The sequence below is a fragment of the Ambystoma mexicanum genome, chromosome 8 (assembly GCF_040938575.1).
Source record: "Ambystoma mexicanum isolate Mex_15411 chromosome 8, UKY_AmexF1_1, whole genome shotgun sequence".
Lineage (NCBI taxonomy): Eukaryota > Metazoa > Chordata > Amphibia > Caudata > Ambystomatidae > Ambystoma > Ambystoma mexicanum.
The window spans coordinates 1,124,874,272-1,124,899,957 of record NC_090929.1 but is presented as its reverse complement, the minus strand read 5'-3'; the positions used below and the strand labels follow the sequence as shown (position 1 = coordinate 1,124,899,957).

The window sequence follows — 25,686 nt, the reverse complement described above, 5'->3', positions numbered from 1 at the left end:
AAGAGCCACGCGTTGCCACAGAGCTATCCTCCCATCCCGTTTGTTTGGGGGTGCTAAGTCTTTGTCAACAATGGTTCTCGAAAGTCCCCTCAAGATCTCTGCTCTTGCCAATGATGCTCCAGAAGACCTGTGGAAGGGTTTCTGTTCCTTTGTCAGAGTTCAAGAAGATAACCCTTTGAATAACGTTTCAGGGAGATGAGGTTGGAATTTTAAAGACAGATTTAATTCACAACCGCTGAGCTGAGTGTTATCTCTCTGTAAGATAACCCTTCTTTATCCTTGTTTGCTTAGTTCACAATTCTTTATACTATTATGTTTTTGTCCATTTTCCAAGACTCTCTCGTCTTTCCCTCGGCTCCCTCCCAGACTTTTAACAACTCCCGTTACCTGCTCTTGGTGTTGGGATGCTTCACCGGTTCTGCCTCCGGTCTTGTGATGATATATAGTTTCTCTTTCATTGGGTACTTCCTGGACCCTGTACTGCTGGCTGTTCTGATGTTGGTAATGGACCCGACTGTCCCCTCCATTCGGGTCGCTCAGACACCAACACTCTGGATGCTTCTCGAGTCTGCTTATGCGACTTTGCAGAAGCCTTGGGTTAGCGGTATTGGCTCAGTTGTCGGACTGCACATTCTGCCCACTACAGGTCACGCCACCAAAACCCAATGTTCGTCCTTCGTTGGGCCGGTTCCTGGCTGATTAGAAAGACGCTTTCCTGTCATCTAACCAGTAACATGTTTGTTTCGCCAGAGCATCATTCCGATTCTTCTCTTTCTCTTTATTACTCTCGCCCATCGGGCACGAGGATTTGCTTGTATACCGTTGACATTCTGTTTCCGTGCGGGATGCCTCCTTCAGTTTTTGGTTCTGCTTCCACTACTGCCAATATCTAGTCGGCCTGCAAGACGTTCTCTTGCATTCTCCTGAACCACACCCTCCACGTCTCTTCCTCGAGCCTCTCGAATCTTGGTTCTGCTTCTACCTCCGCCTTGAGGTTGATCCCGCGTGCTAAAGCTTCCTCTCCATCTCTCTCTCTTTTTCCATCTCTCATTTGCCATCGTTTGTTTCTGGCATCTTGATATAGCAGGAACTACCCTGGAGTAATATCAGTTCCATTGACAACAGCTGGTCGAGTATTTTTCCATTCTCAGGTTCTTCCTCATCCTTGTACCTATCATGTTAAGATTGTCTGGCCCACTACAATAATACATGGTTTCTGATATAAAACTAGGAAAAAGAGGTTTGGCCGATGTCACTTACTTATGGGGTCGGGAATTAAAGAGGCTGTGTCCCTGACTTGCATCCTTGTCCCCAGGAGCGGAGTTCCTCTCCATAAGGTCCTCCCGCATATTACTACCCCAGGGGTAATTATTGGTTAGCAGCCACACCTCCTTAGCCTCATGGAAAGGATCCCCACCCTGGGAAAATGTGACGCTATCTGAAGGATCGTCACACCACACAAATCCAATAATAGAAAAAGACAACTAAAAAAGCATGGAACATTTGTCCTTAAAGTTCATCATTGTTGCATTAATGATAGTGATTAACTCCTCCCATCCTAAACTCTGCTGAAGAGGCAGTCAGGATCTTACCACCCCCCCTCAGCAAGTTCATGACAAGATGGACGGCCAGAAAATACTGCAACCACCCATTCTATTTTGGACGAATCCCAAATGCACCAATGATCGACAGATACACTATCCATGCGTGAATGAAGAGCCACCTGCTATCATCACAGACACCTCCATGGACAGCCTGGACTAAGCACCAAGAAGCCATGTTGCTGACATCACTAGAGACACCACGACGTAGCAGCGTTGAACATGAAGCACACGTGCAATCTGCACTGCGTGGCACAAACATGCAATCGAATACATGAAGAACACGAGCGTGCAGTTCTATAGTTAGAGGACAGATACATATACCTACTGTCATTGCTTTTATTATTTTGTCATTAGCCAAACGCAGTAACACAGAACCCGCAAGGCACAAGCGATCCTGAGCAAAGCTTGCAGACGCTTAAACGCAAATAACTTTATGGAACTGCAGGAGCACCTATAGGACCTGACAGAGCCAAGTGTGACTAACCTATAGAGATGGTAGTATAAAATGGACAATGTAGAAACCACATTATATGGTTAAGGAAAACTACAACAGGCCTCAAATTATTGAGCAGTGGACGAGCCAAGCTGATTCAGGCTGCACAGGGAGCCAGGCGCGTGAGACAAAGACCACAGCCAATGATAGGAGATATGAAGACGTTCCAATCCCCAGACGGCAAAGGGACCAACTGCAGAAAAAGGGAATACACTCTCATAATTCAATTTTGTGGTCTCTAGACATTTGATACAGCTGAAGCAGACAATGGACAGTGATTGGTGGTGGGAAAAGGGAGCCGATCCCAGGATGTCAGACGCAGGCTGCAAAAAATGTGCATCAAAGTATTGTGACAAGCAGGACATGGTCTCATAGGCAAAGGTGGTACACACAAGTGATAATTCAGACACATAGTCGTTCACATCACCCTGAAACAGTGCACAGTGAGCTGAGAACAATTCTGGGTCCCAGGCCTGGGGACTTCAGCTCTAGCCAATCACAGTTTAGCACTCTAGGGGTGGGTAGCAATGGGCGAGAACCAATGGTAGGCCCACTACTCTGCAATAATGTAGTAACTTAGATTTTGGGGAAGGGACAGGCCAGTCACCTGACATGCAAGAGCCAGTAGAATGACATGTATATGTGCCCATATAGGTTTTTATGCTTCTGACGGTCAATCCCACACCGCAATATGTTTTTGGAGAACGGCCCATACAATGACAGAGTAGTGACGTGTTTCTTGAAAAAGTGGCCTGCGCGCCATTTACTGTGTGACATGCTGGAGTTTTTCTGAGTTCTTGTATCGATCCCTTTTGGTTAAGGCTGTAATAAACAGCAGTGTGTACTTGCCGTCTGACTGAGTCCTCCATTTATTCTGGGGAGGGAGTTAGGCCCTCTGACTTCGCGGACCCCCAGCATTGCTCTGGCACACCTGGGAGTCTGTCCCTAACACTTCCCTCACTTCCTGCCTGCACAGGGCATTCTGTCATTCTTGCCCATGGGGCCCTTTGTCTTAAATCTGCCATAATAAAAATATGTTCCGGAAAAACAGAAACAAAAGGTGCTCTGATGAACGGGACTCCTGCTGTATGTGCATGGGCCTAGTCCCACGTGAACCAAAGGAGGAATGGCGTTGCAGCAAAGAAGGACTGGTTGAGTTTCAAGTAGCAGTTCCGCTCACACTGCACTGTCCCACGCATGCCATGAAACAAAACTACATCGGTAAGCAACATGCGCAGAATAAAATAAATTAAACTTAAATTCATTCAATTTGTCATTCATTTTGTCATTTGTTATAGCGCCTTCCACCATAATTATGGTACCAATGGGCTTTTGGTTAAACGCCCTTGGAGGGACCGGAGACCAAATATTTGGGCAAATTTGGAGGTTCTATTATGCTTATGTGCATTTCAGCCATTAAAATTATGCGACGGCGGCCAAGAACCTGCTAGTTACCCATGTCTAAATGGAGTGTGTATGTGCACAGCAGAGGTATACTTTGGACTAAAAAGGGGTTGTGCTTAAGGAGATAGAGTTATGTGGTAAGCTATAGTTCACATTTTTTCATTAAAAGTAGCTTCATTCTTATGGCAGAGGTGAAGTGCAATAGTGCTTGTGTTATATGTCAGTTCAGGGAGTGTGGAAGTGAGCCCGTGCTTTCCGCTAAATTGTGAAGGTGCAGTGTGCGAGAGGAGAAAAGGGTTAGCTGTACAAACATCTACTTCCTGAGTTCCATCTGTGTAGATGGAGCAGTGCTACGTTTCACAGGCGTTCTAAGTGAATGCATAATACATTACACAGTTAGGCTAAATGCGATATACGGCTCACTAACACAAATGGGCTGAAAGCGAGGTAAGGCTACCTTACACAGTTCGCTAAATGCGAGAAATGGCTACCTTACACAATTAGGCTAAATGCAAACACAATGAAAATATTAGCATACATTAATGAGCCATTCAGATTGCGTGTAAAGGCATTGCACTTCACCTGCACGGTATAACATATATACATCTAACTGAAAAACACCCTGAAAATCTTAGCACACAGTACGGAGTACTCAGGATGTATGTAATGAAGTACTTTTCTGCGGTGGGGGAAGCAAAGTGGAAGGGGGGATCATTACACAGCCTTGTATGTTCTGTTACCTTTTGTAATTGGATGTTAATGGGGGTGATGATTCCAGTTCTTGAAGGAGCTCTAGTTCATGTTCTGCCTCCAACCTATTTAACTTTACTTTAAAAGTTAGTTTGGAAGGTGTGTTTTTCCTTTTCTACTGGATGGGTAGATTAGTCTTTATAGAGAATATGTTCACAGTGACCATCCCTGGGCCTTAAATTTGAAGAGAAGAGGGCGAGATGGGACCTTTTCATCTCCTTCTCATAAAGCGGCAAACACCAGCACTCCAGATAGCCAATGTAAAGTGAACGACCAGAAATTGGTGTTTTAATGGCATACAAGTCAACATGCTCCATTAAGTTGATGACTGTCCAATCCTGTTTTCTTCAGTGCGTTATGAGACTTTTAGTCCTGGATTTAAATTGGAAAAGTCAAATCTACAGTGATCGATGCAACTAAAACAAGCATTGGCAATGCCAACAATGTTGGCTTTTGTGTAGGCATGGAAAAGGCATTAGCAAAGCATTACCGTAGTAGTGATAACTAATCCTTGATGGTAGCAGCGGCAAAATGGTGCGAGTCCCTGGACACTTAATAGCAATGCCTGGCAAATACCTAATACTTATACAAAAGCCCAAACTGTTGGCTTTGCCAATGCTTATTTTTAACAGGACTTCAGTAAAGGACATGCATAGTGCTTATAAATCGAGTGGCTGAAGGCAGACCTGGTGAAGACATTTACATTACACCAGTAACCTCTTTACAGCTACAAATAAGTCATTCACTTTCCAGAAGACTGCTTTTAAAAAAAACACTTGCAGGCACTTAAAGCTCCAAATTTGATTGTATGCATCGATAAATCTAGCTCAAAGAGATGCTAAGAGGATGTGTTTTGGGCAGGGAGGGGCAGGAAGTGGGTGGTAATGGCCATATTGATTAACATGGCCATGGTCGTTAAAGGCTGGTTATGTAACCAAACAACACCTTCAAGCTTTGTATCCCTCCTCATATGCCATTTCTCCCAAGCTGTACTCGAATGAAATAGTTTTGGCTTATGGGTGGTGCTAAACTCAAAGCAGCACTGTACAAGTCCTACCCCGATAGAACAAGGCAAGTTGGCATGCTTGGAATGGGTAGTGATGTCTGCTTAGTTCAAACATTTAATGCATATTTCACGGACTTTTTTTTGCATCCTGCTTTTATCTTTATTTAGGATTTTTCCACGTGTTTGGACAAATGCTGGAGAAGTGCGCAAGATGTGTTTACGTGTCTCTACGAAGATCATCTGCAGGTGAGTGGCAACCCAGAGAATCAAGGGCACTTGTTAGCAATGTGTATTGGAATACTGGAGCGGAAGCTTAACCTCTGTGATGGATCTTTTCCTTGACTCCCACACCTGGGAAGGGCTCTCATCTGCACCCAATCACAATGTGGATAAACATGCTGGTTTCAAACTAAGGGACTGAGAATGAAGCATAGGAGCACGTGGTACATGATTGTACAGTCCCGGAAGAGACCAAAGGTGAATCAGTGGAAGGGAACTTGGGGAAATCACACACAGAGTCGGGGACAGAGAGGGTAAAGACCAGGGGAAGGACCAACAAAAACTGCAGAAGCGGGCATGAAAAAACACTTGCAGTGTTGTGGAATTGAAAAAGGCCCAGCCACAGTACAGAAAAGAAAATGGGGAATTACAGCAAGGAGCATCAACAAATCCTGTTTGGGATGAGAACTGAATTGAAATAATAGGAAGAGTTTAAAAAAAGCACAGGCTGGCCCATGAAGGGAGAGGGCGAAGAACTGGGGACGTCATTTCACCAAAATGCCAGGGGTAGCAGAAGTGACATCACATGACCCTTGACCTCTGATGACATCACATGAAGTGATGTCATTTCACCCCACCCAAAGTGACATCATGGGAAGTGATGGAACATGACCTTTCACCCCTTTAATGAGTCTAGCAATTATTGTATAGAATTCTAGAAAGACAAATTGTTTGTTATTCCTATTCGTTCTTATTTAGGATCACTGCTTAAAGTGTTACACTTGTGGAACCCCCTGTCTTTTTTAAGAGGCCTCAACATAAATTCCAGCCACTCCAGAAATCCAGAAACAAAGAGCCACATGGCACTGACCACAGCCCAGGCGCGTCAATGTAAAAAAAATACAACTTTTCTTTTTAGGGGTAGCAAAGGAAACATCAGGGGTTCCAGTTGCGACCCCTGGCGACTCCCAAATGCCGTCCCTGCTGGTGCAGGAGGAGGGAATTCATCGGAAGTACCAGGTGGAACCTGAGCTGAATCAAAGGCAAACTTGAGCTAAGAAGAAATGATCTGCAATGAGTGCCAGGGAGAAGAGAGTTTAAATTACTGGCAGCAGCTAAAAAGATTAGGGCAAAAGTAGACATGGGACTGATACAGTGCTTGTAAAATACTGGGAGGATACTCTGCTGGCGTGCAACAAACCTGGAGGTCTATGCTGCTGCCATTTTACTTGGGCCCTGGGGATAGCAGAATTCCTCTGGTATTTCCAATTGCAACTCCTCCAACAGGATAAATGACATATAAGTCGTGTTCGAAAAGTTATATCATCAAAGCAACACATTAAGTTAGACCCCATCAAAGCCTACATTTATGTATATAATATAATGAATGTACCAAAGTTAAATTGTTAATTTGATATGTCCACATTGTTCCTTTGCAAGTTTTGAATTAAAATATGTGTTTTTGCATTATAAATCTAGGGCACAGTGATCAATATGAATTTGTAATAGATTCACGTCACCAATCATGGAAAGAGATAATCAAGCACTGATAGTGTTTACTTAATCATAAACCCAACAAGCAAGACGTATGGCAGAGCCACTGAGATTATACCATCAATGGTGATGAACAATTCATGTACTTCTCAAGGGAATCTGAACACAAATGTTCTGCGTATTGTTAGTAGTTACTTTCATCTGAGATCTAGGTACCAGCCACATAACATGATTACATACAACATAATTTCTGTGGAATATAACTTAGGTCCTCTCAAGAGCCATTAGCAAGAGGTGTGAATACAGACATTTGTCAGCTTCCTTTCACCAGCAAGACCCTCAATAAGATTCAAACAGCACTTGAACATGTATTCCTGCTCTCGCCTGCCCTCCATTGCTCGCTGCTTTAGAATTTGTAAACCGATGGACTGTGTGTTAATCTGCATGTTGCTGGCTTTTTGGAACAGTTATGCAAACTCAACCAATGCCTAGGGAAATTATTTTTGAAAGCTTTTTTACTTTGTAAAACTCATTGGTGCCAGGACAGAGTTCAGCTTGTTTGCGTCTAAATCCCCATAATCCCTGTTTATGACCAGTCACAACTTTATTTTGGCTAGCATGCCCACAGCAAATAGCTTGGACCTGATTCATGCTTGAGAAATATGAATGCTTCCTCTGAGTCTCTGTGGTCAATGATGATCATTTTCATAATTGACACATTTGTCTGTGTTTTCCAGTTACCAGGACATGACTGTACTGTGATAGTTCCATACCTGGATATTGCAATCACTCTGTACCAGGGATTTACCAAATGTCTGACTTCGCCAACATCATTGCGTGCAAATCCAGGTTTCTGGGGTACTCAGCCACACATCTCTTGGAATTGGGTCCTGTAACACTGAGAGGCCTTCATTAGCTTTCATTGCACCAGCTGTTTTTCACCTTGCTACCTTTGATGAAATCTAGTGAACCATGCCAAATGCATGGGTGTGCACCACCCAGCCCAATCTTCTAAGTCCCATGACTTGCCATGTTGCAATAGGTGGATCAGTGGGTGGACCTTCTCATGACACACTTCTCTCCTATGAAACTGTCTCCCTGCCATGTTTGATGAGAAATTGACATGCATGTGCCTCCCTCCCGCCTGCCTGCCTATCTCCTCCCCTTTTTGATCCCTTCCCTTACATACCTAGATGTGCCCTGCCTGCATTAGCTACTATACAAATTATCAAAAAATGCAGTACATAAGTTAGCATTTGAAACCCTATATAATTTACAAATCGACTTGCCAAGTAAGAAAGTAAACTGTTTTTTCAAGGTGTGCTCATCTCGGTCTGCTTTGTTCCTAGCCACAATATGTAGTGCAGAAATCTTACCAGATCCACAGGTGGTTACAGAGATGTGGGGGCTGCCTGCAGATGGCTACACAAGTCAGCGTGGAGCCACCCCGAACCTTTAAAGTTCACAGAGGTTTTAGAACAGATTGTAGGCCATGGTTTGTTTTTAAACTGAAGATGTGTATGGAGAAGGCATTGCCAGAAGGTCACACTTATTCATTTTCCAAAGTCTGGTCATGTTTAGTGAAGGAAATAATTGGTCTGATTTCCCATCTTTGTCTTGGATAATTATTTTTATTCCACTGTTAAAGCGATCACTGCTTGTCTGAGTGGTGCCCTTGGCGGTTCTGCGCTGCTAAACCTGGCATCTCATAGTCAATACAGAGGTGGAAGATGAAGAATTGAAGGACTTTAAAGGTTTGTCTTTACTTGGAGACAGTTCAGTGGCTTTAATTGACTGCCTGCTTCAAATGAGCTTCTGCCTGAATATTGCTGTGAACTAGGTTTTCTAGAACTCCTTGAAAGACCACCATCTGCTCTTTGTGGAATATCCATTACTTTGGGCAGTGTAGTTATACTTTGGGCGAAAAGTTATTGATAATCTGTTTTTAATGAGTATCCTACTGAGGAACCAGGGTTCATCCATAGGGCTGACATGCCATAAAGTGAAAGGCCATCACACATGGTGTATTAAATCTAGTCGGAGGCTTTCACCCACAATGTCAGCTGATCCATTTTCCTCTGTTTGTTTAAGCCACGATAATCATGGGGTGAACTCAATCTAAATAATAGGAGGGACATTGGCAAAATCACAGAAGGAATTTATATTAAAAGACATACAGTACAAGAAGCATTAAGGGAGAAACAGAAAGAGGAGTTGACGTTTAATGACCTGGTAGCAGAAAGGAATTGCCTGGGATAATTCACAGGAAGACATTAGGCATAATCAAAGAATTACTGTAAACATTTGTGAGAAATAACATAATGAATTCAAAATCAGAAAGCCTAGCAAAAAGGATTAGTGTAAAAACACAGAACGACCTGAGGCTTAAAACTGACAGTCGAAAGCACAGGAAGAACTGGGGTAACATTCTGAGAGTTCAGAGGAGAAAAAGCAAGGGATCAAAGTAAGGATGAAGACTAAATCACAGGAATAATTAAATGTATTCAAGAGAAAGGCCAGTCATCAAAGGAGCTACCACTTGGACATCAGGTGAAGTATCACCAGGAAAATCAAGAGAAATGGATTGGAAAATATGAAAGGAGGAGCTTGGAGGCAATGGGCAAAGTAAACTACAGAAAGTATCAGAAAAGGAATTCAGGAAGCAGAAAGAAAATGTACAATGTAGCAAAATTAAAGGAAGGGCCACAGAGACTATGTGAAGAGCATGTAATGGTATTTAACTATGGGTTTCTTGTCAAAATTACAGGAAAGACCTGTGTTCACTGGAGGAAAGAATGATCAGAATTCATAGTATCATTTGATTTTTACAGGTAATTACATGTAGGTTTTGGAACAATCGCAATAGCATTTCCAGAGAAGGGATGAAATAAATGTGGGCCATAATTAAAAAATGTTTTTATTTCACAGAGAGGACTGCCAACCTTAGCACTTCCATGCAGTTGGGTGCCGTCCATGTAATACTCAACATTTCCAAGAATAAGTGCATACATGACAATATGCTGTGAGCGGTCAGAAATGAGAGACAGATACGGTTTAGGGTTCTCAACATCTGCCATTTTTATTAAAACAAAAAGGGTAGGATGAAGGCCTATCTGTTCCTACCCTAATGAGAATGTCCCTACCTATAAAACTAAAGCAAGTTGGCCTTGTGTCCAAATTGCATCTGACCCTCACACTAAAATGTACAAAAATATGTGTAGGGTAAAGGTCTCTGGTTCCAACTCAACAAAAAGAGAGTGAAAGTTCAAATAGGTAATTCCAACAAAGGCAATCCTTGTATTCTGGAGTTGGCTCCCTTCCCCTGAATCAATTCAAGAAGCCTGTAGGAATTATGTTGTTCCAATAACGTTTTGTCAAATGAAATGAAAAATGTCTTCTCCACAAAGCGTCTTCTTTGCTAAAGCAAAAATGTCTTATCCATACAATATTGTCAGAATAGCAAAACCTATACTTCTATCACAGAACACTTTACTTAAGATGGTAAAACCAAATGTCTCCTTCATAGAACACCTTTTTTTTTCAGGATAGCAAAAAGCCAAATGTCTCTTCCATAGAACATCTTTCTCTGAATGGCAAAACCAAATGTCTCTTTCATAGAACACTTTTCTCAGGATGGCCAAAACCTTTGATATCCTGATGTACTCTCCTGCCAAGAATATCTATTTGGCTGCTCAAAGAAAACATCTTGATATCCTGGTTTATTCCCCTGCCAGGAATATCTCTTTCCCTGCACAAAGAAACCTTCTGGATATCCTGGTAGACTCTTCTGCCAGAAATATCTCTCCCTAACTGCCAATGTCCTTTCACTTTAGTTATCACACAACCACACGTCTTGAATAACACAACCTGTTGACTTCAGTGGTTACTTGCACCAGTCCCCCATGCAGAAATTTAAGGGGTTGTTCAAGTTCAGTTTGTCAACCTTTCTTTCAATTTCTCTTGGCCCTTGGCAATGCTTGATTTAGATTTCCCCCATATGACATCTCAAGTCAGGAGAACTGCGCAACTTTTGTCTCTTGCTCACAATGTATCTTGACTTATGGCAATGCTGGTCCAGGTTTTCCCCAACTGACATTTCATGTCAGGTGAATTGTACCATGTTTGCCTTTTAATTAATTTTGGGCGGTATTCAAAATTGCCCTTTAAATATTCGTACTCACTCTTGCACGTCCCGGGTCCGCTTTCCCTTATAGGCCGACTCACCAATATGGCGTGCTGTTACTGCCAGAGTCTATGGCGGGGCCGGCTTTCTCCTGTGACCAGAGGCTACAGTGGTTCCCGTGTCTGCGTTCCCTTCCCATAACGATGTAACCTGGGTGGCTTTGCAGGACCTTGTCTGCCCTGCCTCTACTGTGCTTCGTTCACCGTTTCTGAATGGGCATCTCTCCTCTCCGGTTCAAAATGCCACCTCTCTGCTGCAGGTGAACATTTTCTGCTCGCTACGCAGCTCCTCTCCTCTGGACTGCCTATGCGCCCGGGACGCTTCCTGCTCCACATACTCTGCAGCCTCTCTCCTTGCTTCCTTCTCGTTTTCCCAGCTGCAAGCAACATTCAGGATTAAATGACCTGCACAGCTGATATAACCTTGGACAACTAGACTACACTTCATGTTCAAAGTCACATTTCCCCCACATTAACTCTCTGTTCTACTTCTTCTTCTTCGTCTCAGTATCCCAGTGGTATAGGAATTGGATTTCATATATTTTCTAGGCTTCTCGGGACAATGTGGTTTTAAATACTTGTTGGGATAGTGATTAACAGAACCAGGAGATGTTATGTGAACATTGTGTGAATTAGAATTCTTAACACTTGGCTCCACCTTACAATAAGCCATCATTGTTTTAACCATTTGAGTTTCAGGAGGACTGGAAGAATTGTATGCTGGAGATATCACTTTTCGCTGATATACATCTCCTTCCATATGGCCCTCCCTCATGATACCACCCACAGGGTCAGGATCAGGTAGCGGCTCCCATTCCCTGGCCATATGGGAGGAGACTGCTACTGGGGTTTCAGTGATGATTTCACATGATTCATCACAATGCCCAATTCCATTTTTGAGATGCAAGTCCAGTAATTGTTCTAACTTTGCATGCTGGGACCTGTAGTCTTGGGCTTTCCCACCATAAGCCCAGCACTACAAGTCCCAAAATGCTAATTTAAAACCAGGACTGGAGTATGCTCCTGAATGGAATGGGGTTTGTTGGCATGTATGGTCAGGGGAAATAAAGTGTTTAATTGGTCAACAAAAACCTTTTTAATACTGTGTTTTTGAAAATGTGTTAATGCCTCTCGTAATTAACGATTGCTTTAGGCATTTACAATAGATTCCGATGGAACCCCACTGTGAGGAATTTCGACCATCCGCAGGGACGGGGGGGTGTGCGCTTGCCTGGCTTTTTTGAAACTTTATATGAAATTGAATGATGGTAGATCAGCCTTTGGAAAATGTGTAGGGCTAATTTGCACACATTTTCCTATGCTCACCACATGACATACACGTAGACCCGTGTACTCGGGGTGGACCTAGCCGACAGGCACCGTCCCCCCTGTCATATTTAGTTGGGATATGACAGCTAAGAGTACACTGTTTCCTCTCAGAAGGGGGAGGGCAAAACCTTCCTCCTGCCATGGCCAGCCTTACCAACTATCAAAGGCTCCATGGATCCACTCTGTCCTTTTGTTGAGCCCTGCAAAATGGTGGCAGCAATAAACATAATTAGCATACTAATAGAGTATACTTCAAACAGGCCCACATCGGACTCGGCTGCAGAGGTTAGCAAAGGAGACAGAAAACCTCAACAACCTTTGATATGCATATGTGTCAACCTGAAGCCAGCTCCAGCCTCTCAGTATCAAGGGTATTGTCTGGGACAGCCGTTTGAAGTACTCATCCTCGCAGGAGGACCCCATTCAGAAGGTATGAGATTGTGGTTTGCAGAAGCCAGAAAGTCTGGTCACGCCGCAGCTTCAAGGGAGACCTGTCGCTTTAATTGCCCTTTGCCTACACCAATCGCTGTGGCCCATTTGGCTTTAAAAGAGGGCTCAGGCCGTCTTTTGGGTAAATTATCTGAGGGCTTCACCAGAAGCAGGAAGGAAGAACTCAGCATTGGACCCTGGCTGAAGGTGCAGTCTGTCTTACATTTTCCACCAGTGAAGACTCCCCAGCCGCTCCAGAAACAGTACCCAGCCAGCACACAGCGTGCCTTGCTAGGCTCTGCAGCAAGCTTCCTAGGTGGCAAGTGCCAGAGAGTCTCTGAACCAAACCAAGGACAAGGCAGCTGCCTGTAGCACTCTCCTTAGCTTTGGGCCGCCCGCCTTAAAGGACGACACAAGCCCAGTGAAGAAGTTAGGTGGAGTGCATCGACAACCATTTACCAACATCCACCTTAAAGGACATTTTTGAGCCAGTCGAGTCCCTCGAACTGCAACCGACTGCACCACTGACTGTTGTTATGCCACAGTCGCTAAAGCCATCCGAGACGCCACGACCAGTGCTTCAGAACTGTCGGCCAGCATAGAGACAAGAATTCCTGACTTTGAGTTATCGTGTAGGCCAGGCTGCAGCCATCTGTCCAGTCTCGTTCGCCAAACTGCCTGCCGCATGATATCCGAAGCTGTCTGCCATCTTGAACTCTGACGCAGAAGCTGCAAAGCGCCCTGAAACAGACTCTACACTGTCGAGTACCAAGAACTTCTACAAGCACAAGGTACATTGTAGTTCTGTCCACCTGTTCCTTCTCCAAAGGCCCCTAGCAACATTTCACAACCCATTCCTCCCTTTGTGTTGAAACCAAGTATCCTTGAACTATTACGATTAATTACTATACTGACTGTGATGCTGGAAATTCGTTGTAGGGACAGGACCTTCCTGTCCTTGTCCTGTAGTCCTTTTTCATTTGTGTTCTGTATTGTTTTCTGCCCAGGAGTCCATGTGGGAGTCCTGGCAGTGCAGCTCTTCCTGTTTTTGGTTTGGTGTACAGACCTATGGGATACCCTTATGGCACCCATGGGCGGGGGTGCAACCCTGTGCCCCTAGTGTATGTTTTTGGGCACCTGTGTGTGGCCACAGAGCAGGGTATGGGCTGATGGCAGCTCCATGCTGAATTTGACAGGTGCTCTGGGTATCCTCCATTTTGGGATACCCATGCCCTGCCATTGGAATCAGTTGATTCCTGATAGGAAACAAGCTGGCCCCTGTGGCCTCTTTCTTTCTATTGCCTGTTACATTGTTTTCCCAAAGTCCTGGGAAGCCCTGACTCTGTCCCTTCCCCCTGACTGGCTGTTGGATGGAAGTTCCATATATGGTGTTGTTGGAAGTCCAGGCCAGACTGGCTGGAGCCTTCCCAGTGGCTGTATGTTGTGGTTACACCCTGTGGGTGGGACCTGGTTGAATTGAGTGTGTGACCAATATGCACTCCTTGTTGTGGATGTCTGGTTTCTAGTAGGCAATACAATGACCGAGACAGCCCTGCCTGAAACTGGTATGAATGCAGTGTGTAGCGTTGAATGGCTGGGTACTTGTCCCAATACACATTCCTTGTTGTGAGTGTCTTAGAGGGAGGAGAATGGCCTGAATGCACTGTATGCCTGATTGGCTGACTGACTGCTGAATGCCTTTCTGAGTGATTGGTTTCCTGAGTGTGACCCAGCAGAATGAATGAGAGATCAACTAGTATATCTGGGGGCCTCTCACTGCTAGAATTCATTCAGAAGCTGGAGTTGAAACTAACATTGAAACTGAAGCTGAATCTTGAAGCCGAGCCTTAACAAGAAGGTTGACTGCTGTCCCCCTTTGCCAAAATCCAAAAGCCGCCGAGCCGTTGAGACTGATCTAAGAGAGGACCTGGTTAGACGCCCTCTTCCCGTGCTCCGAGGGACCATCGAGCACCGCTAACCTTCGTGGAAGCTCCCTGTGTGTCAGACCCTCAGCAGGCTGCCGACCGGAGATGGGGACCGCTGAGGAGAACGAAGATAAGCACTGGACATTCCGTCCACCGTCGCCCGACCAGGGTTCGCAGGTTTGCTATAACAGTTGGAGGCCCGTCGAAGCCGTGTTGCCCAGAAGCGGGGACTGCTTGACACCGTGACATTTATGATCGGAGCCGCACGCTCCTTTTGCTTAAGACTTTTGATTCACGGACGCGCTCGTCTGCACCGCCGCTCGGCTTATCCCACTGGAGAAGGCCAGGCCGTCGACGTACCGAGGAGCATCCGCCGGTGGGTTTGCTGCCAGCCAAAGACCGTAGAGATGACGGACGACTCAACGCCCTTGTGGGGCCACAGTTCTTCACAAACTATTTGCGGTCTCGAACTATGGATATCGAGGTGCCCCGCATGCCTCTTGCTTGCAGGACGTCTTCGCTCCATCACCGACGAGCACCGCTGGGACCGAAACTGCCGCCTCAATGCCAAGTTTACTTTCTTTGAGGGATCTCGATGATCCGTGGCTCCTGCTTTAAGGGGAGCCGCTCAAGAAGGATCCGTCAACGACTCATCGTCGAACTCTGTTATTCCAGGTACATTGGGGTGGTAGAGACATTGTAGAAGAAATAAGACAAATAGAACAATATATGGACTGGGCTTGTAGTGTATCTGTATTTTACAGGTTGCCCAAGTGGGGGGATCTCCACACAGAACTGTGTTTAGTGCTATGTGCCAGTGTTCTGCCAATTGTTCTAACCAACTGCTTTCCTCCTGTGTCTATTGTTGGTTATCTTTATTAATTGATTTGTGTGACATTTTGAACAGAGTACAGTTGATGCACTTTAATGAAATCTGATAATAATTGTGGTACTACTTAGAACTGTATATATTTGCCATTGTAGATTTACTGAGCACAAAGTGAGTTATTGTGATTGTGTATATAACCTGGAACCTTTTTTATATGAAGACTGTGTTTTAACTAATACAGTGTGTGGACATTCCTTTGTGGGTGCTTGGGGACTACACTTTACTTAAGAACCAGCCTGCATCACCTCCTGAGAAGCTAGGCCTTGAATACTCGCCCATTGCTACCGTAATAGAAAATCTTCGCTAGGGTCCTCTGTGCCTCTCCTCTACCATAAAGAGAGCAGAAGTACAGACCCCCCTCCAGTCTTTACACTGGTGGCAGCGGTGGGATGCTTATGGTTTTAAGAATCAGTGTATAACCGTGCCACTTACAAAATATCTGCACTGTTAAATTGAGGTTTAGTTGTGTACAAGATAAATGCATTACAAGCGATGGGGTCTATTGCAAATGATAAATTGACTAGGATGAGCTTAGAGGCTCTCCAGAGTGCTTGTGAAGCCAAGGAGTTAGACTTTGTGGATAAGTCTGGGGCTGAGCTGACAGCTGCCCTGGTGGACTACCAGACTGATGGTGAAACTCTTGAAGGGGGGGATGCAACCAATGAGGACTTTGCCCCTGGGGATGTTGCTGAATCTGTTTCTGGGAATGCCACCATTCCTGCTGCCTCTGTTCCGACCCCCAGCAATTCCGTGGAACTTGACTTAGTAAGGATGAAATTGGCATTTGAATATCGCAAGTTGGAAATAGAAGCTGAGATTAAGAAAGAGGAGCTGGCACAGCAAGTGGAACTCAAGACTAGGGATCCTGAACTCAAAGACAAGGACACTGAATGTCAGAGAATGCAGCTAGAGAAAGCTAGAGTGAAGACTTCAGCTAAACCCGTTGAGAGTGTCAGGTCCCCAGCCACCAAGTTTATGAAAGATTTGGTTGGTGTGTTTGTGGAGGATTCAGATATCCTCCAATGGATTGAAGCGTTTAAAATGGCTTGTGCAATTCATGATGTAGATAGGAGAGATTGGGCTAAGTGTTTGTTAAGCAGAGTGCCTCAGACTGGGTATGACTGTATTCTGAAACTGAGTGTGGAAGAAAGGGGTCACTATGAGTGCATGAAGTCTGCTTTGATTGCCAAGTTTGGCAAGACACCTACCCAATACCTTAAAAGGTTCAGGGATTTTAAGAAAAGAGAAAATGTGTCTTGGGTTGACTGGGTGAGTGCTGCACATATGAACATGATGGGGTGGATTAATGGATACAAGGTGAAAACATTTGTTGAATTGTCCCACATTTTGTTTTTTGAGCATTTTTCTGAAGTCTGTTCACCAGAGCTGCGTCAGTATGTTGCTGACAGAACATTTTGGATCCCTTTAAGCTGGCCAGCCTGGCTGACAAGTGGGTCTCCCACCGGGTGTCCCCTAAGGACTCCAGTGGGAAAGACAAGGACAAAGAAAAGAGGACCTCTCAGAAAGCTGAGGAGTCCCAAAAGCAATCACAGTCGGGTAAACCAAAACCTTCCTCTCCTAAAACCCAAAAATCTAGTGGGGATAAGTCAACTGGGGGTGGGAATAAGAGTAGTGGTCCACCCGCTGGAAAGCAGGCTCCCTGGTTCCAGTACCGTACCCCTCATTTCTGGCACTTGTTGGGAGTGTGGGGCTCTGAATCACAAGAAGGTTGACCCCAAGTGTAAAGGAAAGGCACTTGGAGTCCAGGCTGTCAGCCTGACCTAGTCCTACCCCATGTCTGAGGTGGAGGCCACTGTCCTCCCCTCCTCTACAGGAATCACATTCGGTGCTCCTGTAGACATTTCCTTAGTGTCCCTTGGGGCTGGGGACCAGTACGCAGAAGTACTGGCGACTATCCCACAGAACACCAGTAGATTTTTGAGAAGTATCCTCTAGAATGGTAAGCCTTCTACTGGCTTGAGAGACACTGGGGCAAGCATGATAGTGGTGGACAGGACCCTGCTCAAGCTAGAGGACTATGTAGGTGCTCCTCTGAGAACCACCAGGTTAGCTGGTGGGCCTCCCATATTATCGCCTGTAGCCTTAGTCACACTCATGATTGGAGACAAGACAGCAAAGCTTCCTGTCCTGGTTCAGGACAATGTCCCTGCTAACATTCTGTTAGGAAATTATCTAGTAGAGTTGGGGGTTGAACTCGGATGGTCTACCCATGACTGCTGCTGCAGTCACTAGGTCACAAGTGACACAGGGTCTGGCTGTGAGTCAGGTACCCGAGCCAAAGGCAAGGCCTAAGGCAAGAAGACAGAAAAACAAGAAGACCATCTCTGTGAAGGGGGCTCCTTCTTTCCCTGCTGCTCCTACAGCACCCATTGGGATCCATGCTCCGGATGGGCTGGGTCCAGTGGAAAACCCAAACTCAACTCCTGAGGGAGAAGAGGCAGAGGACCCTCCTGCGGGAGAGGTTCTCAACCCGGAGGACCACCCCGACCTTCAATGCCTGTTGGCTGAAGAGGGACCCTCCCAGGCGGACTCCTGTAAGGGACAGAGAGAGTGCCACTCTCTCGAGGGTCTGAGGAAACAGGCCCTGTCCCAAGCATAAGGAGAAGTGCCTAGGACATTCCAAATCTATTGGGAGGGTGAGCTCCTTGTTAGTCAGTCCACTAAGCCTGAACCTGGTGCCCTCAAGAGGTTGGCAGTACCCGAGGTTTACAGGCCCTTCCTGCTGCAGTTGGCACATGAGGTGCCCTTAGCTGGCCATATTGGTACCAAGAAGACTAAGCAGAGGCTCTCTGCCCATTTCTACTGGCCTCGGATGGAAGTAGAAGTGGAGTCCCACTGCAGGACCTGCCCAACTTGTCAGTTATCTGGCAAGACTGGAGGCAGTGTCATTGCCCCACTGAAGCCATTGCCAGTGGTTGGCACACCATTTGAGAGGGTGGGCATCGACAGTGTTGGTCCCCTTGACCCTCCCACTTCAGGTGGACATCAGTTCATCCTGGACTTGGTCGATCATGCCACCAGGTACCCTGAGGCTATACCCCTTCAGACTGTTACTGCCAAGGTGTTTGCCAGGGATCTCCTGGGCATTTTCATCCGTGTTGGATTCCCTAAGGAGGTTGTCTCTGACAGAGGATCCAACTTCATGTCTAGTTACATGAAAACCATGTGGAAAGAGTGCGGGGTAACCTACAAGTTCTCCACCTCTTACCATCCCCTGACCAATGGACTGGATGAGAGGTTTAATAAAACTCTCAAGGGCATGCTAGGCGCTTTGGAAGAGCCCATAAGGAGGAAATGGGATCTCCTCCTGCCATGCCTGCTGTTCGCTTACAGAGAGGTACCTTAAGAGGGTGTTGGTTTTAGCCCTTTTGAGTTACTCTTTGGACATCCTGTGAGGGGGTCCCTTGCCTTGATCAGAGAAGTTTTGGAAGCCACCCCTCCCGGTACCGCCAAGCAAGTGGGGGACTATGTGTTAGGCCTCAGACAGAGGATGACACAGATGATGGGTCAAGCGACAGCAAATCTCAAGGCCAGCCAGGAATTGAATAAGTACTAGCATGACCTTAAAGCCTCGCAAGTTGATTGGACTCCAGGCCAGGAGATCCTTGTGATGGAGCCTACCAAGCCTCGAGATTTGGCAGACAAATAGACTGAACCCTTCGGGATGATCTCCAAGATGGGCAAAGTCAATTATCTGGTTGACATGGGAGTCTCTGGGGTAGCCCCTCAGGTATTCCATGTCAAGAGGCTCAAGCCTTTCCATATGCGAGCAGAGGTCTCATGTCTCTTGCTAGCTTCAGAGCAAGAAGAGGATGAGAGTGAGCCCCTTCCTGATTTGCTGCATAGCAACCCTCAGGATGGCTCAGTGGAGGGAGTACATCTCTCTCCAGATCTGATGACGGAGCAGCAGAGGGCCTGCAGGGCTTTGCTCCAGCAGTATGCCTCTCTGTTCTCACTGACGCCAGGCCTTACACCGTGGTGTAGGAATGAAATTGACATTGGTGATAGTGTGCCTGTCAAAAGCAGGTGCTACCATATGTCAGCTACTGTTGAGAACCACATCCAGGCTGAGGTCACCAAGATATTGGATCTGGGTGTTATTGAACCCTCAACCAGTCCCTGGTCCAGTCCTGTGGTCCTTGTTCCCAAAGCAAGTTCCCAGGCCAGTACCAAGGATTGCAGGTTCTGTGTGGACTACCGAGGAATCAATGCCGTCACCAAAACTGACGCACACCCACTGCCCACGGCTGATGACTTTGTGGACACCATAGGTGCTGCCAAATTTATGAGCACCTTTGACCTTACCTCAGGCTATTGGCAAATAGCTCTGATGGACCATGCCAAGGAAAAGCGAGCGTTCTCAACACCTGAGGGGCTCTACCAGTTTAGGGTCATGCCTTTTGGGTTGAAGAATGCGCATGCCACCTTCCAGAGATTGGTCAATCATCCGCTCAGTGGGCTGGAAGCCTTTTGTGTGGCCTACTTAGACGACATCACTGTCTACAGTTCCACCTGGGAAGAGCATTTGACACATCTGGATAAGGTGTTGCAGGCCTTGAAAAGGGCTAACCTCACTATCAAGGCCACCAAGTGGCAGATAGCTCAGGGGAAAGTCACGTATCTTGGTCATGAGGTAGGAGGGGGTCAAATCCAACCTCTCCCCAGTAATGTACAGGATGTACATGACTGGGAGACTCCCACTACTTAAACCAAGGTGAGAGCTTTTTGGGCCTCACTGGTTATTATTGCAATTTCATGGCGTACTATGGAACAATATCTGCACCACTGACATCTCTGAATTCACCCAAACAGCCTAGGAAGGTTAATTGGACTGAAGACTGTCAGAGGGCCTTTGATGGCTTGAAAGAAAGTCTGTGTAGGGCACACGCGTTGTGTGCGCCTGACTACAGCAAACCCTTTATCGTCCAGACGGATGCCTGCGACACCGTAATGGGAGCTGTCTTGTCCCAGTTAGATTTCAAAGGGAGTGAACATCCGATCATATTTATCAGTAGACAACTCAAGGGTAGAGAACTTAGGTGGGCCACTGTTGAAAAGAAATGTTTCAGTATAGTTTAGAGCCTTAGGCGTTTTAGGCTCTACCTTACGGGGTCTACCTTCAAGGTCCAAACAGATCATAAGCCCCTGAAGTGGCTTATGCAGATGAAGGATGAGAACCCGAAACTGCTCAGGTGGTCCATTAGCCTGCAAGGGCGAGACTTCACCATAGAGCATAGACCAGGGAAGAGTCACCATAATGCAGATGGCCTTTCCAGAAAGTATGTTGACCATCTGGATGAGGGTGTCTATCTCGGGGGAGATTCGGCACCCTAACCTCAGTCTGGGGGGCGGGGGACTGTGATGCTGGAAATGCATTGGAGGGACAGGGTCTCCCTGTCCTTGTCCTGTAGTCCTTTTTCATTTGTGTTCTGTATTGTTTTCTGCCCAGGAGTCCATGTGGGACTCCTGGCAGTGCATCTCTTCCTGTTTTTGGTGTACAGACCCATGGGATACCCTTATGGCAGCCATGGGTGGGGGTGCAACTCTGTGCCCCTAGTGTATGTTTTTGGGCTTCTGTGGGTGGTGAATTTGACAGGTGCTCTGAGTATGCTCCATTTTGGGATACCCAGGCCCTGCCATTGGAATCAGTTGATTCCTGATAGGAAACCAGAGGGCCCCTGTGGCCTCATATGACCCCTGTGGCCTCTTGCTTTCTATTGCCTGTTACCTTGTTTTACCAAAGTCCTGGGAAGCCCTGACTCTGTCCCTTCCCCCTGACTGGCTGTTGGGTGGAAGTTCCATATATGGTGTTGTTGTGAAGTCCAGGCCAGACTGGCTGGAGCCTTCCCAGTAACTGTATGTTGTGGGTACACCCTGTGGGTGGGACCTGGGTGAATGGAGTGTGTGACCAATATGCACTTCTTTTGTGGATGTCTGGTTTCTAGTATGCAATACAATGACTGAGACAGCTCTGCCCGAAACTGGTATGAATGCAGTGTGTAGTTTTGAATGGCTGGGTACTTGTCCCACTACATATTCCTTGTTGTTGGTGTCTGAGAGGGAGGAGAATGGTCTGAATGCACTGTATGCCTTATTGGCTGACTGACTGCTGAATGCCCTTCTGAGTTATTGGTTGCCTGAGTGTGACCCAGCAGAATGAATTGGAGATCAACTAGTATATCTGGGGGCCTCTCACTGCTAGAATTCGTTCAGAAGCTGAAGTTGAGACTGACACTGAAGCTGAATCTTGAAGCTGAGCCTGAAGAAGAAGGTTGACTGCTGTCTCCCTTTGCTGAAATCCAAAAGCCGCCGAGCCGTCGAGACTGATCCAAGAGAGTACCTGGTTAGGCGCCCTATTCCCATGCTCCGAGGGACCATTGAGCACCGCTAACCGTTGCTGAAGCTCCCTGGATGTCAGACCCTCGACAGTCTGCCGACCGGAGACGAAGATAAGCACCGGACATTCTGTCCACCGTCACCGACCAGGGTTTGCAGGTTTGCTATAACCACTGGAGGCTCATCGAAGCAGTGTTGCCCAGAAGTGGGGACTGCTTGACGCCGTGCCATGGACGACCGGAGCCGCACGCTCCTTTTGCCTAAGAGTTTTGAGTCAGGGACGCGCTTCTCCGCACCGCCGCCTGCCATATCCCGCCGGAGAAGGCCAGGCTGTCGGCGCGCCGAGGAGCATCCGCTGGTGGGTTTCTCGCCACCCAAAGACCGTAGAGACACTGGGCGACTCGATGTCCTTGCTGTGCCACAATTCTTCACAAACTCGTTGCGGTCCTGAACTATCGACATCGAGGTGCCCAGCATGCCCCTTCCTTGCAGGACATCTTCGCTCCGTCTCCAACAAGCACTTCTGGGACTGAAGCTGCCGCCTCAACGCCAAGTTCACTTTCTTTGAGGGATCTCGACGATCCATGGCTCCTGCTTTGTTGATTTACTGAGCACAAAGTGAGTTATTGTGATTGTGTATATAACCTTGAACCTTAATTATATGAAGACTATTTGTTTACTAGTACAGTGTGTGGACATTCCTTTGTGGGTGCTTAGGAACTACACTCTACTTAAAAACCAGCCTGCATCACCTCTTGAGAAGCTAGGTCTTCATTGCTCATCCATTGCTACCGTAATAGAGAATCTTGGCTGGGTTCTTCTGTGCCTCTCCTCTACCATATAGAAAGCAGAAGAACAGACCCCCCTCCAGTCTCTGCACCTACTACACTCCTGAAAGTATCCAGAGCACATCCCTTTTCCTTCTTTGAAACTGTCTGTCCTCTACATTTCTGTACAGGGTGAGTTGTATTTTGTAGTGGGTTAGAACTGTCTGTTGTGATAATAATAAAGTCGATATTTTTATACAACCTTTACTGGACCGTCCCTTTTATCATTGGGTAATAATTATATTTTCGCTGTGTTGCAGCTAACCAACGATCCACGACCTTGCAGAGATAAGCCTGCTGTTATGTCCACGTTACCAAAATTTGACAAGGAGGTTTATAATTTCATTGTGTTTCCAATCTGTTCAGATCCCATCTGGTGTACTGGAGGTCTGAGGCTGATGGATGGTTTAGAAACCGATATTCATCCCCAGACCACTGGTGCCCCGGAAGCTGATTCGTCGCACCTACAGCTTTGAAAAGGTTCTAAAAACCATAGGAATACATTGGCTTTATGTCAGCATGAAAAGTTCAGGCTGGGAAAAAGCCAATCATTTTTTCAGGTGGAATGGAGAAGGCTTTTGGACACGTTAAGTCTGTTATGTACCCCTCTCTGCCTGCAGAAACAATGAAACTCCGGCACATACTTATGCAAAACCTGGTGTAAACCTTTTACGCCATGTTTTTACCCCTGTTTTCACACTATGAGGATTTTAAAAAAAGGCTCTTATTTGAGTGTCCGATAGGAGATTCCAGGGGTAATAGAATGAAGAAGTGAAACCTCATTTGAAATATTGTAGGAAATTGTAGAAATCAATTGAGTAATTCAGAGGTAACCAATTGAATGAACCGTGTTCCTCGTTTTTAAGAGAATGTTCTTGAGAACTACTGGCTGTATATTGCACTGAAATGGGTGGTGTCCCAACAGAAGGCAACGTCACAGGGTCAGTTTTTAACAAATCGGAGGAAGCACTGAAAAGGAAGAAAAGGAATAAACACATAGCATAGCTAATGAGAAGCCCGGAACAGTAAGAGGAAACATTGGAACAGCAACCGAAAGGTAGGATAGGAGGGGTTCACATAAACATTATAGTGACATCCAGAAGTTTTCTAGAGGAATATAAAGGGGAAAAGCATTGTAATTCTGCAGGAAAATCTTAAATAATCCGGATATTACTGGACTAGGAGTCATCACATGCATCCTTCATTGATTCAGGTATATTTTAATGGCAATTTTGGAACAACACTACATTATTGCAAAGGGGCAAAGTCATCCATTAAAGTGACAATCGATATTCATGTCTAGTGGAATAAAATGATGAAAAACAAGCAAAAAAGTATCAACAAGTAATACCGAAATGGAGGATAGGCTGCAGAAAATAGAGAAATCAAAGGACTGATAAGAATTAATTGGAAGAAATCGGGAATATTGTACTCCTGGTATATTCACAAGCATCAGTGAGAAGTTACTGAAAGTATGGCAGTAACCACAGGCAGAAATGGACTCAAGAAATAATGTATAAAGCATGCACATACAACTAGAATGATCAGCGAAGAAACACAGGAAAAATCAGGTGCAACCATCATATTAAAGAAGGAACCTAGTGTCAATATTCCTAACTAATTTGTGGGAAGAAAGACATTAGAGAAATGGATAAGGGACATTTTTGTAAGAATTAATTATATAAAAGGAAAAACCTAAACTAATCTGTGTAGACATGATTGGAATGTAGGGGGACACAAGACTAGAAGGGTCAGTGTAGGTTGACACGTGTGCGGAAAGGAGTGATGGAACCACTAATAGACTTTATATGATCAATGATAAAAATTAACTGCTCAAGAGAAACACATCACAAGATCGATAAGAATAATAATGACAAACATTCATAGAAACCACAGGATGAATTCAAACTGAAAGATAGCTTCCTGAGCTAAGCATTTACTGTTGACCTCGCCTGCATCTCTCTGGTGAGAATCTCAGCTGGGGATGAATTAACCTTTTGCTTATCCAAGATTGCAAAAATTATGACCATTGAGTTTGAATTATTGTTCTTTTGTTGCTTTTTGTTTATGTAGCGTGAGTGTGTGCATACATTTGCAAAACACATAATTACAGCTCAAAGTTTCTGGAGGTACTAGCTACTGCAAGTTTTCCAATTGTGTTAGAATACACTGACTGAATGGTTCTCATGTTATCAGTCTTGGATGAGCGAAAGGCTGATTGACCCTAATTGAGACTATTGTTGTAAGTGTTATGAATGAGGATATTATTAGTATATTGCTGAAAATAACAGAGTCAACATTAATGATAATTATAAAACTAAAACGATTATCACGTTTTCAATATAAAATAAAACATAAGAGCATTGGTAATGGAAACCACAGGGGCAATAGTCAAAATCCCTGGAATATGTATCACAAGAACGATAATACTAATGCAGAGGATACATCAACAGAATAATGATACAAATCACATGAATAATAAAAAAAATTGGCAAGACCAGTGATAGAGATAGAGCCTTATTGGAAATCACACTCAAGGGAAACACTCCATGAGAATATAGAGAACAGACATGGGATGGGCCAGGGAGCACTCACAGGAAACACTCCATGAGAATCTAGAGAACAGACATGGGATGGGCCAGGGAGCACTCACGGGAAACACTCCATGAGAATATAGAGAACGGACATGGGATGGGCCAGGGAACACTAAGGAAAACACTCTCTGAGAATAAAGAGAACAAACATGGGAAAGGTCAGGGAGCACTCAAGGAAACACTT

The 25,686-nt window shown here is 45.5% G+C and overlaps 1 protein-coding gene across 4 annotated transcripts in view; it reads left to right on the top strand.

Moving 5' to 3' along the window:
- Positions 1 to 25,686, top strand: part of WDFY4 (WDFY family member 4) — a 1,820,746-nt gene that overhangs the window by 1,108,791 nt on the left and 686,269 nt on the right. For all 4 annotated transcript variants that reach the window (XM_069611160.1, XM_069611162.1, XM_069611161.1 and 1 more), the window contains one exon: positions 5,426 to 5,503. In XM_069611160.1, the coding sequence (XP_069467261.1) occupies positions 5,426 to 5,503 (78 nt within the window). The remainder of the gene's footprint in view (positions 1 to 5,425; positions 5,504 to 25,686) is intronic.